Source organism: Zosterops lateralis (assembly GCF_965231275.1).
Source record: "Zosterops lateralis genome assembly, chromosome: 8".
Classification (NCBI taxonomy): domain Eukaryota; kingdom Metazoa; phylum Chordata; class Aves; order Passeriformes; family Zosteropidae; genus Zosterops; species Zosterops lateralis.
In genome coordinates this window covers 8140731-8155902 of record NC_139768.1, presented here as the reverse complement: position 1 = coordinate 8155902, position 15172 = coordinate 8140731, and the positions used below count along the sequence as shown (strand labels likewise).

The following is a 15172-nucleotide window of genomic DNA, read 5'->3' as shown; positions in this document are numbered from 1 at the left end:
TTTTTTTTTTTGTTTGGTGAAAGGGATTCAGATACACAGAGAATATGTAATTATTTTTCCAAAACTGAGCTATGGTGTTTCATGTAAATATCTGAGACCCAGATAGTGTCTATGTGCTAAAACAATTTTAAAAGGCACAGAGAATTGTAACTTCTTCTCTAATGAGGAATCAGCTCAGTTTTGTCATCTTCCCTCTCAGGCCACCTGCTTCTCAGCCGTTTCTGCCAGGCTCAGCACCCACGCCTGTCAGCCAGATATCCACGTTCCAGCAATATGGGCCCCCCCCAGCCAGCGTGCAGCAGCTCAGGAATCACATGGCAGGGATGACAATTGGCTCTACTGCAGCCTCTGCTCCTCCCCCAGCTGGACTGGGCTATGGTAAGGTTTCCTGGCTACAGAAGAATTGCTATTGATTTTTTTTTTTTGCTAGTAATTTCATAAAAGGTTTTTTTCTTGTCAGTGATTCGTTACCATATGGTTATGGGAATTCTCTGGGTGTTGACATCTGCCATAGTGTAAACAGTAGTTTTCTTAACTAATAAGGTCATAATTGAGGAAAACAGAACTGAGATAATTGTTGGGGATAGTACTGGCACTGCTGGACATGAATAATGAAGGAGAGTAACAAACAACATTGGTCCTCCACTGGGTGCATCTTGTGACTTACCACTAAGTCACCTGTTGGAGAGTCTACATGTCTTCCAACTGTTGTGCAGCAGCCTCATGAAAAAAAAAAAAAAAAGAGAAAGGAAAATAGGGCTCTGTAAATGTAAATCACAAAGGGCTGAAAATACTCTGAATGATTGTGTGTAGGGTTCTGCTGGCAGTCAAGAAGACACTTAGCTAAATAGTAGAAACTGAATTTAGATGCTTTGTTCTATGGTATTAGTTCTACAGTCTCATTGCTGTAGATTAGGGGACTTTTTAAATTGAAGACTAGAGTTTTGTCTTTATTATGTGTCAGCTGGTCTGACTATTTAAAAATTGTTTTGCTGAAGTAGTTTTTAACAAGCATCTCTTAGGACAGATTTTATAGGAAAATTAGGAGTAGGTAGGAGATACAGATTTCCTTGGCCTTTTGGCAGCGTGTTTGTCAAAAATTATTCTCAGAAATAGTAGATTACTGCATACAAGTGGTGTCGGCTTCATGCTATTAAAACCATAAAGCTCAAAATCATTCTTGATCTACAGACTACAACTGAGTGTGGAGTTTAAGACTGAAACTTAGTTCAAGAAATGTATGGATAAACTTGTGATGGTTCATGTTTTGCATATTCCTGGCATTGCCCTTTTTTTCTGGCCCTGAATCCTGAAATGTATTCTGATTATGTAAAATAAGCAGCTCAGACTTTGAGAGAGAAGGCAATGAAGGAACTATCGAGTTTCAGATCCCCTGAAAGAATTTCAGCTTTCTGATCAGTCTAGGAAAATGGTCACTTAGGATTTGTCTCTGCTAGTACTGGTAAGTTCATCTGAAGATGGGAATGTAGTAGATTTACTCAGGTGTCTTTCATTTTAATTGTCTTCAGAAGAAAATGATGTTATATCTTTTTTTTTTTTTTTCTTACTATGTCCCCCACCATTGGTTTCCCCAGTCTCAGGAAGCTTTAGTGCAACAGGATCTGGTCTCCAAACACCTTACAGTGCAAGCCAAGGACCCCCTCCTGCCAGTGTGTCTGAGGGTCTTCCTTTGGCACAGCCTCCGTTTCCTGCTCACACAGTATCAACTCAGCACCTGCCTGCTCAAGTTCCTGGTTTTACCCCACCTCCTCCTTCTACAGGGGTTGGACCTTCCTCTTACCCTCCCACCACCGGTGCTCCAAGGCCACCTGCCATGCCAGGCCCACCTCTGCCTGGGCAGACAGTTGCTGGACCACCATCATCCCAGCCCAATCATGTATCCTCACCACCACCTCCTCCACCTCCATCAACTATGGCTGGGCTGCACCCTGGGCCTCCCATGAGTGGTCTCCATGGACCACCTCCTCCCACTCATCCTCCTCAGCCAGGATACCAAATGCAGCAGAATGGTGAGTATTCCTGGTATAGGAATTTTAAGTTATGTATTCTCTGTATGCTGCAAACTGAGAACTGAATTTCATGTTGTCACTTGTGGACTCATATTAGAACTTCGCTCTTGTTTCCCTGTGCTCATGTCTGAGATAATACCATATGTCATTCTAAGATATTTTATAATACAGGTTATATAATATAATACATGTATATATTATAATACATGTTTATAATATATGTTTATAATACATGTAACTAAAGGAATTCTAGCTTACTTGGCCAAAAAAGTATTTAGCACTTAGTGCCATAATAGTACCAGAATTTGTGATCAAAATTTTATTATGGACTCTAATTTGATGTCTGCAACCTCACCTGTTCAAAAATAGACATTGGAAATACTGAAAAGCCTTACTTTATACTTTTTAAATTTGCAGCCACTGTGCATATGCAATGTGTGTGAAAGGTGCTGTTAAACATTAAAAAAGGAGTTGCTGTGTTTTCTCCTTTAATTTCCATAACCATATTTTTCTCCATCTTAGAACCTTGCACATCTTAAACGTACTTACATGTAAGACCAGTTAAGCTTTCTGAATTAAAACTAGTTTTGGCTGATTTTTAATCAATAACACTGACAGATAGCTGGGATAAAGTAATTATGTGCAAACGTTAGGACTGAGAATCCCATCCCCCATGCAGCTTTGCACAGCTGGACAGGTAAATTACTTAAAAATATCTGTTCAAATTCCTATGAACTGTAAAAATAGTAACGGGCTAAATCAAACTGTTACTCTGTAAGTGACTGGAATTGTCTAAAATAATATGAAATAGCTTCAGGCAGTTACAAAACAAAAGAGAAAATCACACATTAACCTATCACTGTAATTTCAAACAAGCCAAAACTGCCCAAGGGAACTCCTTGCATATCTTGAATTTGAAGAATTAGGGATCTTCCACTAGCTTATTTATCTGTTCTGTGTGCACTTTCCATTAGACAGTTGTGCAGGTAAATGTTCATAGTGCACGATCTTAACGTGCATTGTAATCAACAACTACAAACTCTAAAACAATTTACAGCAGTGTGCAGGTTTAGGCTGAGGTAGAGCTAATAGAGGTCAGACTAAAAACCTGTTTCCTTAAGTCTAGTTTTGAGGATTGTATCAATTTATTGGATTGTTGGTAGGTATGTACCAGTCTGAGCTGAAACACTGTGATAAATATGTTTAATCATAATTAATTGAAAAGCACATGACTTTATTTTTCTTGAGTTTTTTTTTTTTTTAATAATGGCAGGAAATGTGGGAAGTGCCAAATGAAGAAATGCCTAGTATTAAGCCACTGTTTGATTTTTATGTTCTTTTCTTGTTCAGGTTCCTTTGGACAGATGAGGGGTCCCCAGCCAAACTATGGAGGAGCCTATCCAGGAGCACCAAATTATGGAAGTCCACCTGGACCACCACCTCCACCAAAACGTTTGGATCCAGATTCCATTCCTAGCCCTGTAAGCTTACTTGTTCTTACCAGTGTCAACTCTTCCACAGTGTCTTTGCATAAAACAAATGACAAAGACCAAAGCTGAAAACAGGTTTCTCTTCCCCAGGAGCATCAGTCTGTTTTCCTGCTTATATTTCTCTCTTCTATCCACCTTCATTTTTTTGTGACGCATAAGCCCAGAGGCAGTATTTTTCTTGGTGACTAAAGAAAGGCACTGCATATGGAAATCACTGCTCTAATTCCTCAGGTCTTTTTCTGTACTGTATTATCTTTTGAGAATCCTTCAGGGCTTTGATTAAACTTGTTTCTCCATTTCTGGATTCTTGCATAATGACTTTCCAAGGTGAACTAATTTCAGATTTTGAGGTGGCAGTCTGTGAACTGTGTGATCCATGTTTAAAGTATGTTTAGTAGGAGGTGGTTGTAGTGCTTTTCCTATAATCTGTCAAAAAGCTGGTTTGTGTTTTTTTGGGTCATGAAGTCATGATGCTACATCAATCAAATATGGACAGCTTCTCAAACTGGGATTTGAGTCTTTGAGTGGAGGTTCTGAGACAGGATAAGCAGTTTTATGTAATGGTTAGCAGTGATGAGTAATACTAAGCCTGGTGATATTACCACTAGTCTACTGTGCTGTTCCTTCCACTGGTCTTGATGCTGTTTCTGTACTTCAAAACTGTGAAAATAATGTAGTCGAGTTAGATCAAAACTGATGTTATTCAGAAGGTACTTCTATTTAAAAAAGATTACCTGTCTAGATTCCAGTAGTAAAGTTTAGTACTCTATTTTTTTTTCATAGAATGTAAGTCTTTAATTGCTTGTTTGCCTCTTTTCCACTAAATGAAATCTCAAATGGCTTGTGTCAGTTGCCTTCGTGTTAGCATGTTCTTAAAGCATAAATCCTCAGTTTCTAACCAGAATGGGGTGAGCCACTGCCTCCATTACTAAGGTGTTCAGAGCCAAGCCCAGTATCCTGGCAAGACTGGTTTTGGGATTAGTGTATGCTGCAGAGGCTGATGTGTCTTGTTGCATGAACCAGTATCTAAATATATCTAATTTCAGTGCTACAGGTTTGGGTAGAGAGAAGTAACAGTTACTTTTTGGTTTATTATTCTCTTCTCTTTTTTTTTCTTTTGTTTTCCTCTTTTATTTTTTTCTTTTTTTTTTTTTTTTTTTTTTTTTTTTTGGTGGCACTCTTATTTCTTATTTAAAAAAAAAAAAGCAACTTAATGAGCTGCCACCCCAGCAGAAACCCAGGCACAGAATAGACCCAGATGCAATTCCTAGTCCAGTAAGTGCTGTATATATGTCAATTGTAGTCTGTGTGTTGGTGACCCTCTGTGCATGCCTGAAACCTGAACTTCACTTTGCTAACCCTCCATCATTAATCTTTTACCCTTTCCTTGCTGTCTTCTGCTTGCCTTATCAAAATGAGTAACATTACACCACACGAGGTTGTTAAAATCTTCTGTGATGAATGGTGAGGCAATAGAAAGCAGTGTTTCAGAAACAGATCATGAAGAATGTCTCCCCTTCACTTTGTCTGATTTTTAGGATATTGCTTCATCAGTTTCCAACTGGCATTTTCAGTGTAAGCCAGTAGTATAATTGCCCATACAATGTGTGTCTGATGTCAGCATGCACACAACATGAGCTGTTGTAATGTTTTGACCAGAATTTGTTTACTGTTCTTGTTCATATACCAGTACTGGGCCAGTGCTCTGGAGTTCTAAAATTGCAGATGAGCTGGAGGTTTTTTTAATATTAATTCCTGATACAAAACTAGTATGAGGCATGGGGAGCTATAAACATTCTCTCATTATCTGTGCTCATGCATAACCATTAAATTTTGAATTTGAAAATTTAATGTTTATGTTGGAGAATCTTATCTAAAGAAAGAAAAAAGCAGCTACCTTTTGGATTGGAAGGAAAAAAAAAAACTTTTGGGTTTTTGTTACCCTGTGTCACTTCTTCCTCATCAGTCCAAGTTCATCATTTAACAGGTACCAGTGGTGGGATCACCAATGTCAGTCAGCCTGTAGACTTCTGAAACAGGACCAGATTTATTCTAGAGTAGTCACTGAAGAGATGGGAGGCTCTCTGCTGGCAGCTTGCAATCTGTAGTGAACTTCTGCATTTTAGAATTTACTCTAGGCAAAGGCAGGTGTGTTTGATGGCAAAATGAGAGCAGAAGAATGATTGCTAGCTGTAATTATTTCATTGAGTCACCACTATGGAATGTAGTTTGAACTGTGTACAGCTGCAAAGATCAGTGAATATTTTAGTTAAGTAAAACTATTTAATACATTTCCATTATCTTATGGAAATTATCTTGCAGCCGTGAAGAATTTGAAATACCAAGAAATTTAAGATTTTTACAGGCTTCGAGGTTTGATTCATTGACAAGTCTATTGAAATGTCACTTTCTGCATTCCCAGAATTCAAATCACAAACCCCTGAGCATCACAAAGTAATGAAGATTTCCACCTGACCTTGCAAGCCGTCTGTCTTTAGGCCAGAGTTAGAGTGGTTAGAAACAAAGGCATACTATGAAAACAGTGGGACTGTAATGGAAAAAAAAAGCCAGGTTACCTATAGGACTTCAGCTTGAGGCTTACAGAAGCTTTTAATTCTTATTTGACTAGAACTGTACAAGGGAATACTAACAAAAATTCCTTTCTTGATCTGAGTTTGGCTTTTGAGTTCAGACCAGACTTTAAAACACAAAATATGCTGCTACTAAGAATACTTGGGGAAAAATACTATTTGCAGCTTGTAATTTATTGTTAGTCATTAAGTACTATTTGAAATCAAACTGAGAGGTGACTGCTTGACAAAATTTACTTGCTCTTCCTATTTTTAGAGATAGTAATGTTTGCCTCAGGTCCCCTTTTCACTACCTTAGAGACTTTTTATTTTACAATACTTTGAAACCAAGCCTCCACATAATAACATGATATTTTCCATCACAGATTCAAGTGATTGAAGATGACAGAAATAACCGTGGGTCAGAACCATTTGTCACTGGAGTGAGAGGGCAGGTCCCACCTCTTGTTACTACAAATTTCTTGGTCAAGGATCAAGGTAAACTATTTTTCTTTTCCTAAACAAGCAAAACACAAATCCCAAAGAGTCAGTGACAGAACTATGTCTTTAAAGAAAACATGTATTTTACCAACAGAAGCTTAGTTTCAGGTCTTGTGTTGATTTGATCTCAGTTCAGATTCTCCAGATTGTTTGGTAGCTAGTAACCAATTTGCAGGTAAAAAATGTTTTCCAAGGCAGATACCTAGGACCAGCATTAGCAGAGATATCAGAAAGCAGAAAATGAAGCCTCTTCTGTAGAGCTTTATAAAAAACATTTAAGAACTGAAATCTACTAGCAACTTCATTAGAATTGGACTGGCAACTGTATTTTTTAAAGTTAAGACGGATGTGCATTGGTCTGAGGGCTCCGTAGAGAAAAGACATTTCATCTTTTAATTGCTGACACTTTTTTGAGTTTTAAAGTTCCAGAAAAAAACTCAGAATCTGATTCTGCGATCAAGTATTTTACTCTTCAGCCAAAATTACAAAACAAAACAGTCGACATGTTTGAGTAGAGTTTTCTGTCTACAATATGTTTTAGTCTGCGAATATATGAAACAGAAATGCCTTTTCATAGGTTTAGGTTGACAGGGAGTCAAGTTCATTTGTTTTAAGATCTTTTATTATATGTAGTTAATCATGAGGAGGTATTTTCTTTGGAATTCAAGTTTTCCATAGATTAAAACTGAATATTTACCTAAGCTTGTATTGTCTGTGGCTTAGCAACACAACTTAAGGTATCTTCATTTCTCTTCTTGAATGTAAACTTAATTTGTACTGAAATTTGTGAGGCTTTTTTCTTTGTTCCCCAGGTAACGCAAGCCCCCGGTACATCCGATGCACATCTTACAATATTCCCTGCACCTCTGACATGGCCAAACAATCCCAGGTTCCCCTGGCTGCTGTCATTAAACCACTGGCTACTCTGCCACCAGAGGAGGTGAGAACTGTGTCTGGGGTTGTGTGTGCTGTGTGCACACTCAGCAGGAGAGTGCTCTCAGGTGTCAGCATTTAACAGATATGTTCAGAAGGCATATTGAGGTAATGGGGACCAGGTAAACATTGATTCTCCAACAGGTAAAGCAGAAGAATGCTGTGTTCAGAATATTTAATATTTTGACTGCCATGATAATTCCAGCTTCTTTGCAGTAGCTGTCAAGCACTGTGACTAAATGACCAAAATACCAGGATGGTCACAAAGGCGTGCGCTTCCAACTGATCTCAGTTTCTTTCATTGTCTAAAGTATTTAAATGGTTGCTAATCATAGGTGTTAAGTCTTTTCTAGAATGCCAGGATGTGAAATTGGATGAAAATGGATGAAGCAGCACTAGTTTAGCTGTCTAATATGCATGTACATGCATAGCACTGTGTGGGATGACAGCAGAACATTGAGGACTGAGCACTGCTATGTTGCACTTGTATTTCTGCCCTTTCTCTCTGCAGCACTTATTTCCTTTTAGGTGTAATGTGTGGCTGTTGAGCCTTTTACCCACTCATGTTTGGTTGTTGAGAACATGAAAGCTCTGATACTTTTACAGAGTTTGATTTTTTTTAAGTAGTCTAAATACTCTGGCTACTGTGTAGTGTTAGCCCTCAAAATACTGCTGTGCTACAAGCTTGAATTGAAAAGCACTTAAATACTTGTTCAGGCTTCCCACATCCCCTGCACTCTCTCCCACAGCTGCTAAATGCTAAATACTATGCTGTGTACAGGGAGATAGAAATGACAACACAATATAGAGCTTAAAACTTTCTCATCATCATGAGACCTTTCTTTTCATGTTTTTTTTTTCTCTTTCTTCCACAGACCCTTCCTTATTTGGTAGACCATGGAGAATCTGGTCCTGTCCGATGTAATAGGTGCAAAGCTTACATGTGCCCTTTTATGCAATTCATTGAAGGTGGAAGGAGGTTCCAGTGCTGTTTCTGCAGCTGTGTCACTGAGGGTAAGGTTTCTTCTGGAAATCCCTCTCTGGGCTCTGCTGGAAAAGTTTTTGAACAAGATGCAGGGAAATAAATCCTATTACATGAATACTGTATTAATATATCATTCATATATCATGTTATATGAATATTGAAACTCTCTTTTAAGTAATTTCTTACTGCTTATATGGGACGGTTATATTTTTCCTTTGGACTAGATCCTCAAGAATAATCCTAAAAGTGTATTGTAGTGATGTTTCTGATATGAAATGTAAAATGAGAATGGAAAGGAGATTCAAGAAAAGTGTAACAGTAACTATACTGTGCTGTCTGGTGCATGACACAAACTGGAATAAGTTTATATTTTTTTGCTTTAATGATATTCTTAAATTGCATTAATATTTTGAATACTCGTGTGCTAGCCCAGAGTGCTAGTTCACTTTCCTGGAGTTTTGTTTAAAACAGCTGTTGTCACATTGGCTCTCTAGCCACAGTGTTTACAATGGGTATATCACTGAGCTTAATGATTTTTCCTTTCCCAGTGCCACCTCACTACTTCCAACATTTGGATCATACTGGAAAGCGAGTAGATTTCTATGACCGACCTGAGTTATCACTGGGGTCATACGAGTTTCTAGCAACAGTTGACTATTGCAAGGTACAGTAGTACATTTTTATTGCTGTATTTATTTTGCTTTTAAGTAAAAAGACTATTTTCTTGAAAGTAAGGAAGAGATGAATTGTCTGGGGCTGATTTCTAGCTGGCAGAGATAATTACAGCATTAATCCAGCCCGCTTTATTGTGTGAAATAACATGCTTGTTTGCTTACTTATGAAACCAGTGGAGGTCCTGATCACGCATGACATAATATGATTTAATAGCTGTCTCAGTAACTTTTTTTCTGGAGCTATATAAGCAGCTGTAGCTGTGCTTACCTTAGGAATTCTGCAGAAGGGATTCTTGTGCAGTAGTCCTTGGCAGAAAAGGGAATTGTAGGAGAGGTTCAATGCAAACATAATAGTAACTATGCAATGTGCCACCTGTTCCCTAAGGCAGACCTTACCTATTGAACATCAATTTCAAATACAGACATAGTGATTAAAAGCCCAAAAATAGTGTGGAAATGTATATTTCAAAGCTGGTTTGCTTATAAATTAAAGATTTAAATAATAATTAGCTTCTAAGGAATAGGGAAAATATGTGCAAGGTATTTATTAAAGCAATTTGCATCTCTGCTGAACTATTATAGTGAGAAAATAGATGCTTAAATGTTGCAAGTTGATACTGGTTGCCTTCTAATGTCTCTGCTTTACGTTAAGACAAAAAGTCCAATTATTTTCTAACAGCATAAGAAAAATTTTGAATCAAACAAGATGTGATCTTCACAGCTTTTTTGAAAGTTCTTCTGTTTTGCTTTTGTTCTGAGTGCTTGTTCCAGTATGACCTATAAACTTCAGAAAGCTAATGACTGAAACAACTTTTTCATTCCCAAAGAAAGCTGATTTTTAAGAAGGAAAAGATTGTAATCGTTGGAGAGGAAAATCTTTTACTTTATATTGATTGAATCACCTATGACAAGTCTGGTCAGATTCCAAAGTCTTGAGAATTGGCAGAAATCTTTCCTGTCTACTTTTCCAATCTAGCTTAGTCGTGTTAAACGGATTATTTAGTTAGAACTGTTCTTCTCTGATCAATGGTAAAGTCAGTCTAGGGCATTTAATACCAGTCCATTTCAAACATAGTATGATTACCTGTCTGTTAGTTGGAAAAGGACAGGAGAAGAAACAACTGCTGCTCATGCTTACAGAGGTACATGAAAACAACTAAATTTTGACCAGCATTGACTTGTCTGTGTTCAGAGCTGTTACCTGAGCTGCATTACATGGCAATAGTGTGATTTCTTCCCTCTCTTCCACAGAATAACAAGTTTCCTAGTCCACCTGCTTTCATTTTTATGATTGATGTGTCTTACAATGCTGTGAAGAGTGGCTTGGTAAGGCTAATATGTGAAGAATTAAAGTCACTCCTAGATTATCTGCCCAGGTAGGTGAATTGTGAGCTACTGTAGTCAATGCAAATGGGGGATGCTGTTACTTTTTCTCTTTAAAAATGCTAGAAACTAAAAAATTATTTGATAATCCTGTTAAGCTTTTCTTGAGAAAAAAGCAGAACATCTTTCTTGATACCTTTCCAGGTGAAAATAAATTTTATTTCCTTTCATTTTCTCCTTAATATGTTAGTTATGTGTAATGGCTTATCTGTCTTCTTGGATGTGAAGGCACGTGTGTCTCTTCCAGGGAAGGGAACATGGAGGAATCAGCCATTCGAGTCGGCTTTGTCACCTACAACAAGGTGTTACACTTCTACAACGTGAAGAGCTCGCTGGCACAGCCACAAATGATGGTGGTCTCAGATGTGGCAGATATGTTTGTGCCACTCCTTGATGGTTTTCTGGTGAATGTGAATGAGTCCAGGACAGTTATTGCCAGGTAATATAAATTGATTTGCAACATGCGTAGTAAAATATTTGTTTCATATTTTCAAATGTGCTTAATTCTCATGTTAAGTCACTGTAAAAGTTATGCGGATTTACAGACATGTTTAAACCATGTCACTCTTATAAATCATCAAATACACTTGTGTGGCTTGTCTTATTAAATAGGATCTTGAATTCCTCTGTTTTTTCCTTGTTCTTTGCTAGTTTGCTGGATCAGATTCCAGAAATGTTTGCAGACACGAGAGAAACAGAAACTGTTTTTGCACCTGTGATTCAAGCGGGGCTGGAGGCACTGAAGGTTAGTAAATGCATTTTTATGACAAATTGTTTTCAGCTAAGTACTCCTAAGTTCATATTCTGCTAACACACACTAATAAGACAATTCTAAAGATTTTGTAAGCTCCTTGTAGTAGATGCACCACATGTAGTGAGTACTTGGCTCATTCTTGAAGTGCACGAACCGTCTGTTTCGTGCAGCCATCTATATGTTCTTTACCCAATTGTTTTTTAAATAATTTTTTTTTTCGAAGTACAAGAACATGGCTTACTCTCAGTTGTCTGTCTGGCTTTTGCTTTAAACCCTTTACAGAATCTACAGGGAAAAAAAAAAAAAAGACTCTCCAGCATTAAAAAAACAGGTTCCAGTCAAATAACCGAGTGACAGTGAGCCTGTGTGTCTGTTAGAGTCACCCTGACGTTAAAAGGGATGAGGTTGCTTGAATGTTCATGAATCACAGCTTCCCTTACAATTTTTGTAAATGTTTCTAACCTCTGATGTTGCACTCACTTTCCTGCAGGCAGCTGAGTGTGCTGGCAAGCTCTTCATTTTCCACACCTCTCTGCCCATTGCAGAGGCTCCAGGGAAGTTGAAGAACAGGGATGATAGGAAACTGATCAACACAGATAAGGAGAAGGTAATAATGATTTGCATAATGCTTACATAAGGCTATATATTATGCTTTTTATGGAATAAAATAACTGAAACAGCATTTAAAAATTACAAGGATAGCACATACTGTAACTGTCCCAGCTAATATCTTTCAATGTTCCACTTTTATCTTCTGTTCCCAAGCAGGACTATGGAGACTTGACACATAAGGACAGCTCTGGTCTGAGAACAAGGACAGTTAGCTCTAGATTATTACACAGGGTAGAATACCAAATCTGGGTTACAGTAAATGTGCTGAATTTACAGTTAAAGCAAAATTTGTAGTAATTTTCATACTAACTAACAGTTCTTCAAAGGTGGACTCAAATGTTTCTACTTAAAAGACTTAAAGTATAAAAGAGTATTGATTGGGATTATAAACTGGATCTCACTTGGCTTTTCCTGCATAAACTTCTGATGTCATCTCTGATTTCCTTCCTTAGACTTTGTTTCAACCGCAGACAAGCTTTTACAACAACTTGGCCAAGGACTGTGTGGCCCAGGGCTGCTGTGTGGATCTATTCCTGTTTCCAAACCAGTATTTGGATGTGGCCACACTGGGTGTGGTACCTTACCAGACAGGAGGCTCCATTTATAAATATGCCTATTTCCAGGTAGGAGTGACATTGACTCAGACTGGTGTCTGATCCAAGTAAGAGTTATTAGCTGAGAGTTCTTTTTTCCATAGTGGGAACAATAGTGAAAAAGTACTTCTTTGGAAGTAAATGGCTACTTAAATTTCAAGATAAGCAGCAAAATTATTTGGTAGCTTTGTATCTTTATACAAACATCTCTGTTAATAACAAGACCCAACAGGAAAAGCTGGGCTGTTACCTCTTAGCACAATATTTTATTAGCAGACCACTGAGCCTGATATCACAACTGACTTTTACAGTAAGACCACAGGGGGTAGTATCTGGTTTTAAACTACTTTATGGTTTACGAAGCTGGTCTGATTTATGGAAGTGTGAAACTTAGTTACTGCTTGCTTTCTAGCTGGAGACAGACCAGTACAGATTCCTGAATGACTTGAGAAGGGATGTCCAGAAAGAAGTGGGATTTGATGCTGTGATGCGAGTGCGCACGAGCACAGGTGGGTCTTAGCGTGGAGGAATCTTGATAAATTGACCACTTCAAGCATGTCTTGTGGGAAGAAAGAAATTCTCCTGTCATTTAAAACACATGGTGACCAGGCTATTCCAAAAGCTAAAGCTTTGGAATTCTAAGACTTTTTTTGAGACTGCAACGATCCCTGCTGAAATCTGTCAGGATAATTTGGTGTCAGGGTCAAAAGGGTGGCTGTCTTGGTATGCTGTTGAAAATGGTGGTTCATGTTTGGTTTTTCCCTCTTTTAGGTATTAGAGCAACTGACTTTTTTGGAGCTTTCTATATGAGCAACACAACTGATGTAGAGATGGCAGGTCTGGACTGTGATAAAACAATCACAGTGGAATTCAAGCATGATGATAAATTGAGTGAAGACAGTGGTGCACTGCTTCAGGTGAGGGGGGAGGCTTTGTAGAAGTGAGTTGACAATTGAACTGAATTATTAGACACTTCTTCAAGGAATTGCTTGTTCTTTTTTTCTGCATCTTACCATATCTTTCCATCATACTTATTCTGAAGGTGACTTAGACTGCTTCAAACTACAGTCTATTTTTTAAGACCAAGTTCCTGCTAAAATTGCTACTTGTTGCCTTTCATTGACCCTGATTCTTAGCATGTACTTCTAGATTATTGTCCAAGTCTTACATAGTTACCTTATTTGTTTATGCATCTGAGTCCTAGCTTTTAATGAAGTATATTCTAACCCTGCCCTTCTTACTGTAGCAGGAGCTCATTTCTCTGTCTGCTGGCATTTTTGTCCCCTGCAGTGTGCTCTGCTGTACACAAGTTGTGCAGGACAGCGACGGCTCCGCATTCACAACCTCTCCTTGAACTGCTGCACGCAGCTGGCTGACCTCTATCGCAACTGTGAGACCGACACCCTCATCAACTACCTGGCTAAGTATGGTAAGGGTACATGTGGGAACGAGAATTGCAGCCTCTAACTGCTGCTAAAGTGCCTGTTTTGTCACCCAGTGACACCTGGGTATTCTTCCTGCTTCAAATGTCAGGTGGCAGTTCTGATACTTCAGTCAGTTATGGGAAAGAGCATAAAAGCTGTGATGATTGTATTGCTGCTTAGGATGAGAGGTACAGATGGAGGGTGTAGGCTTAGTCTTCATACAAATTGTTTTCTAAATGTTTTTAATAATAGTTTGTATTGCCAGCTGTCTGAATTCATCCTTGCATTTATTTTCGGGCTGTTTTAATTCATTCCTTAACTGTTGCAGAATTTTGCTCTGGCAATAGGAAATGGTGGCCCTTGCTCATAGATATGGGTTAAATGTCATACACTTATGCACTGTGCCATATTTACCTTTTCTACCTTGCAGTAAAAGCTTAGAAATCCAACAGAGATTGAGAGTTGTATATGTTTATTGCCATTAAAATGAAAGAAACAGTCAATTTTCAGACCATTATTGGGAGATGGCCAGTCTATAAAAGGAGTTTTTATAGAACAACATACTTTCAATTATGATAAGTATATTTTAAGTACATAGGAGATAGACAGTTCAAGATTATGTAATAAAATGGACTAAATGAGCTTCTTCAGGTTTTCAATAGGAATATAGTGTCATTTTCCTACAAGTTTGAAGCAGGAAGAATAAAGACTTCCATAAAAAATAGATGCTTAGATTTCCTTTGTGGAAGAAGTGTTGGGGTTTTGCTGTTCATGAGCAATCAGTTGGCAGCAGTCCATCTCTTTCCTCTCTGTGCAGCATATCGTGGAGTCCTGAGTAGCCCAGTGAAGACTGTACGAGATTCACTGATCAACCAGTGTGCCCAGATCCTCGCCTGCTATCGAAAGAACTGTGCTAGTCCCTCTTCTGCTGGCCAGGTAAACTCCAGTGCTTTCACTTGAGCCCCAGGCTTGGAAATTAAAAGGTGATGAGAGCTGCTTCTTACTTAGCCTGCTTTAAAAAAAAGTCAATTCCTTTTCTCAGCAGAAATTTGCAAAGAGGAGACTCAGGAAAGTAGATAAACTACTACAAGTAAAATTATATTGAGAATGGCTTCTTGGACGTCTGTCTGGAGCCCAGGGAACACTGCCTGCTTCAGGGAAAGGTTTTATGTTTCTTTTGCAGTCCATGATATAAGTAGACTACCAGCTTTCACTCCTCATGG

At 38.3% G+C, this 15172-nt stretch overlaps 1 protein-coding gene across 3 annotated transcripts in view; it reads left to right on the top strand.

The window, feature by feature from the left end:
• The window catches only part of SEC24C (SEC24 homolog C, COPII coat complex component), a 33460-nt gene that overhangs the window by 13417 nt on the left and 4871 nt on the right, over positions 1–15172 (top strand). Inside the window, exons 4-20 of one of the 3 annotated variants that reach the window (XM_083866320.1) lie at positions 200–378; positions 1596–2030; positions 3381–3511; positions 4727–4795; positions 6477–6588; positions 7404–7531; positions 8400–8538; positions 9058–9173; positions 10435–10559; positions 10814–11005; positions 11218–11311; positions 11811–11927; positions 12385–12555; positions 12938–13034; positions 13297–13442; positions 13816–13954; positions 14767–14885. In XM_083866320.1, the coding sequence (XP_083722446.1) occupies positions 200–378; positions 1596–2030; positions 3381–3511; positions 4727–4795; positions 6477–6588; positions 7404–7531; positions 8400–8538; positions 9058–9173; positions 10435–10559; positions 10814–11005; positions 11218–11311; positions 11811–11927; positions 12385–12555; positions 12938–13034; positions 13297–13442; positions 13816–13954; positions 14767–14885 (2509 nt within the window). The remainder of the gene's footprint in view (positions 1–199; positions 379–1595; positions 2031–3380; positions 3512–4726; positions 4796–6476; positions 6589–7403; positions 7532–8399; positions 8539–9057; positions 9174–10434; positions 10560–10813; positions 11006–11217; positions 11312–11810; positions 11928–12384; positions 12556–12937; positions 13035–13296; positions 13443–13815; positions 13955–14766; positions 14886–15172) is intronic. The other 2 variants (XM_083866322.1, XM_083866321.1) reach the window with 2 other exon arrangements.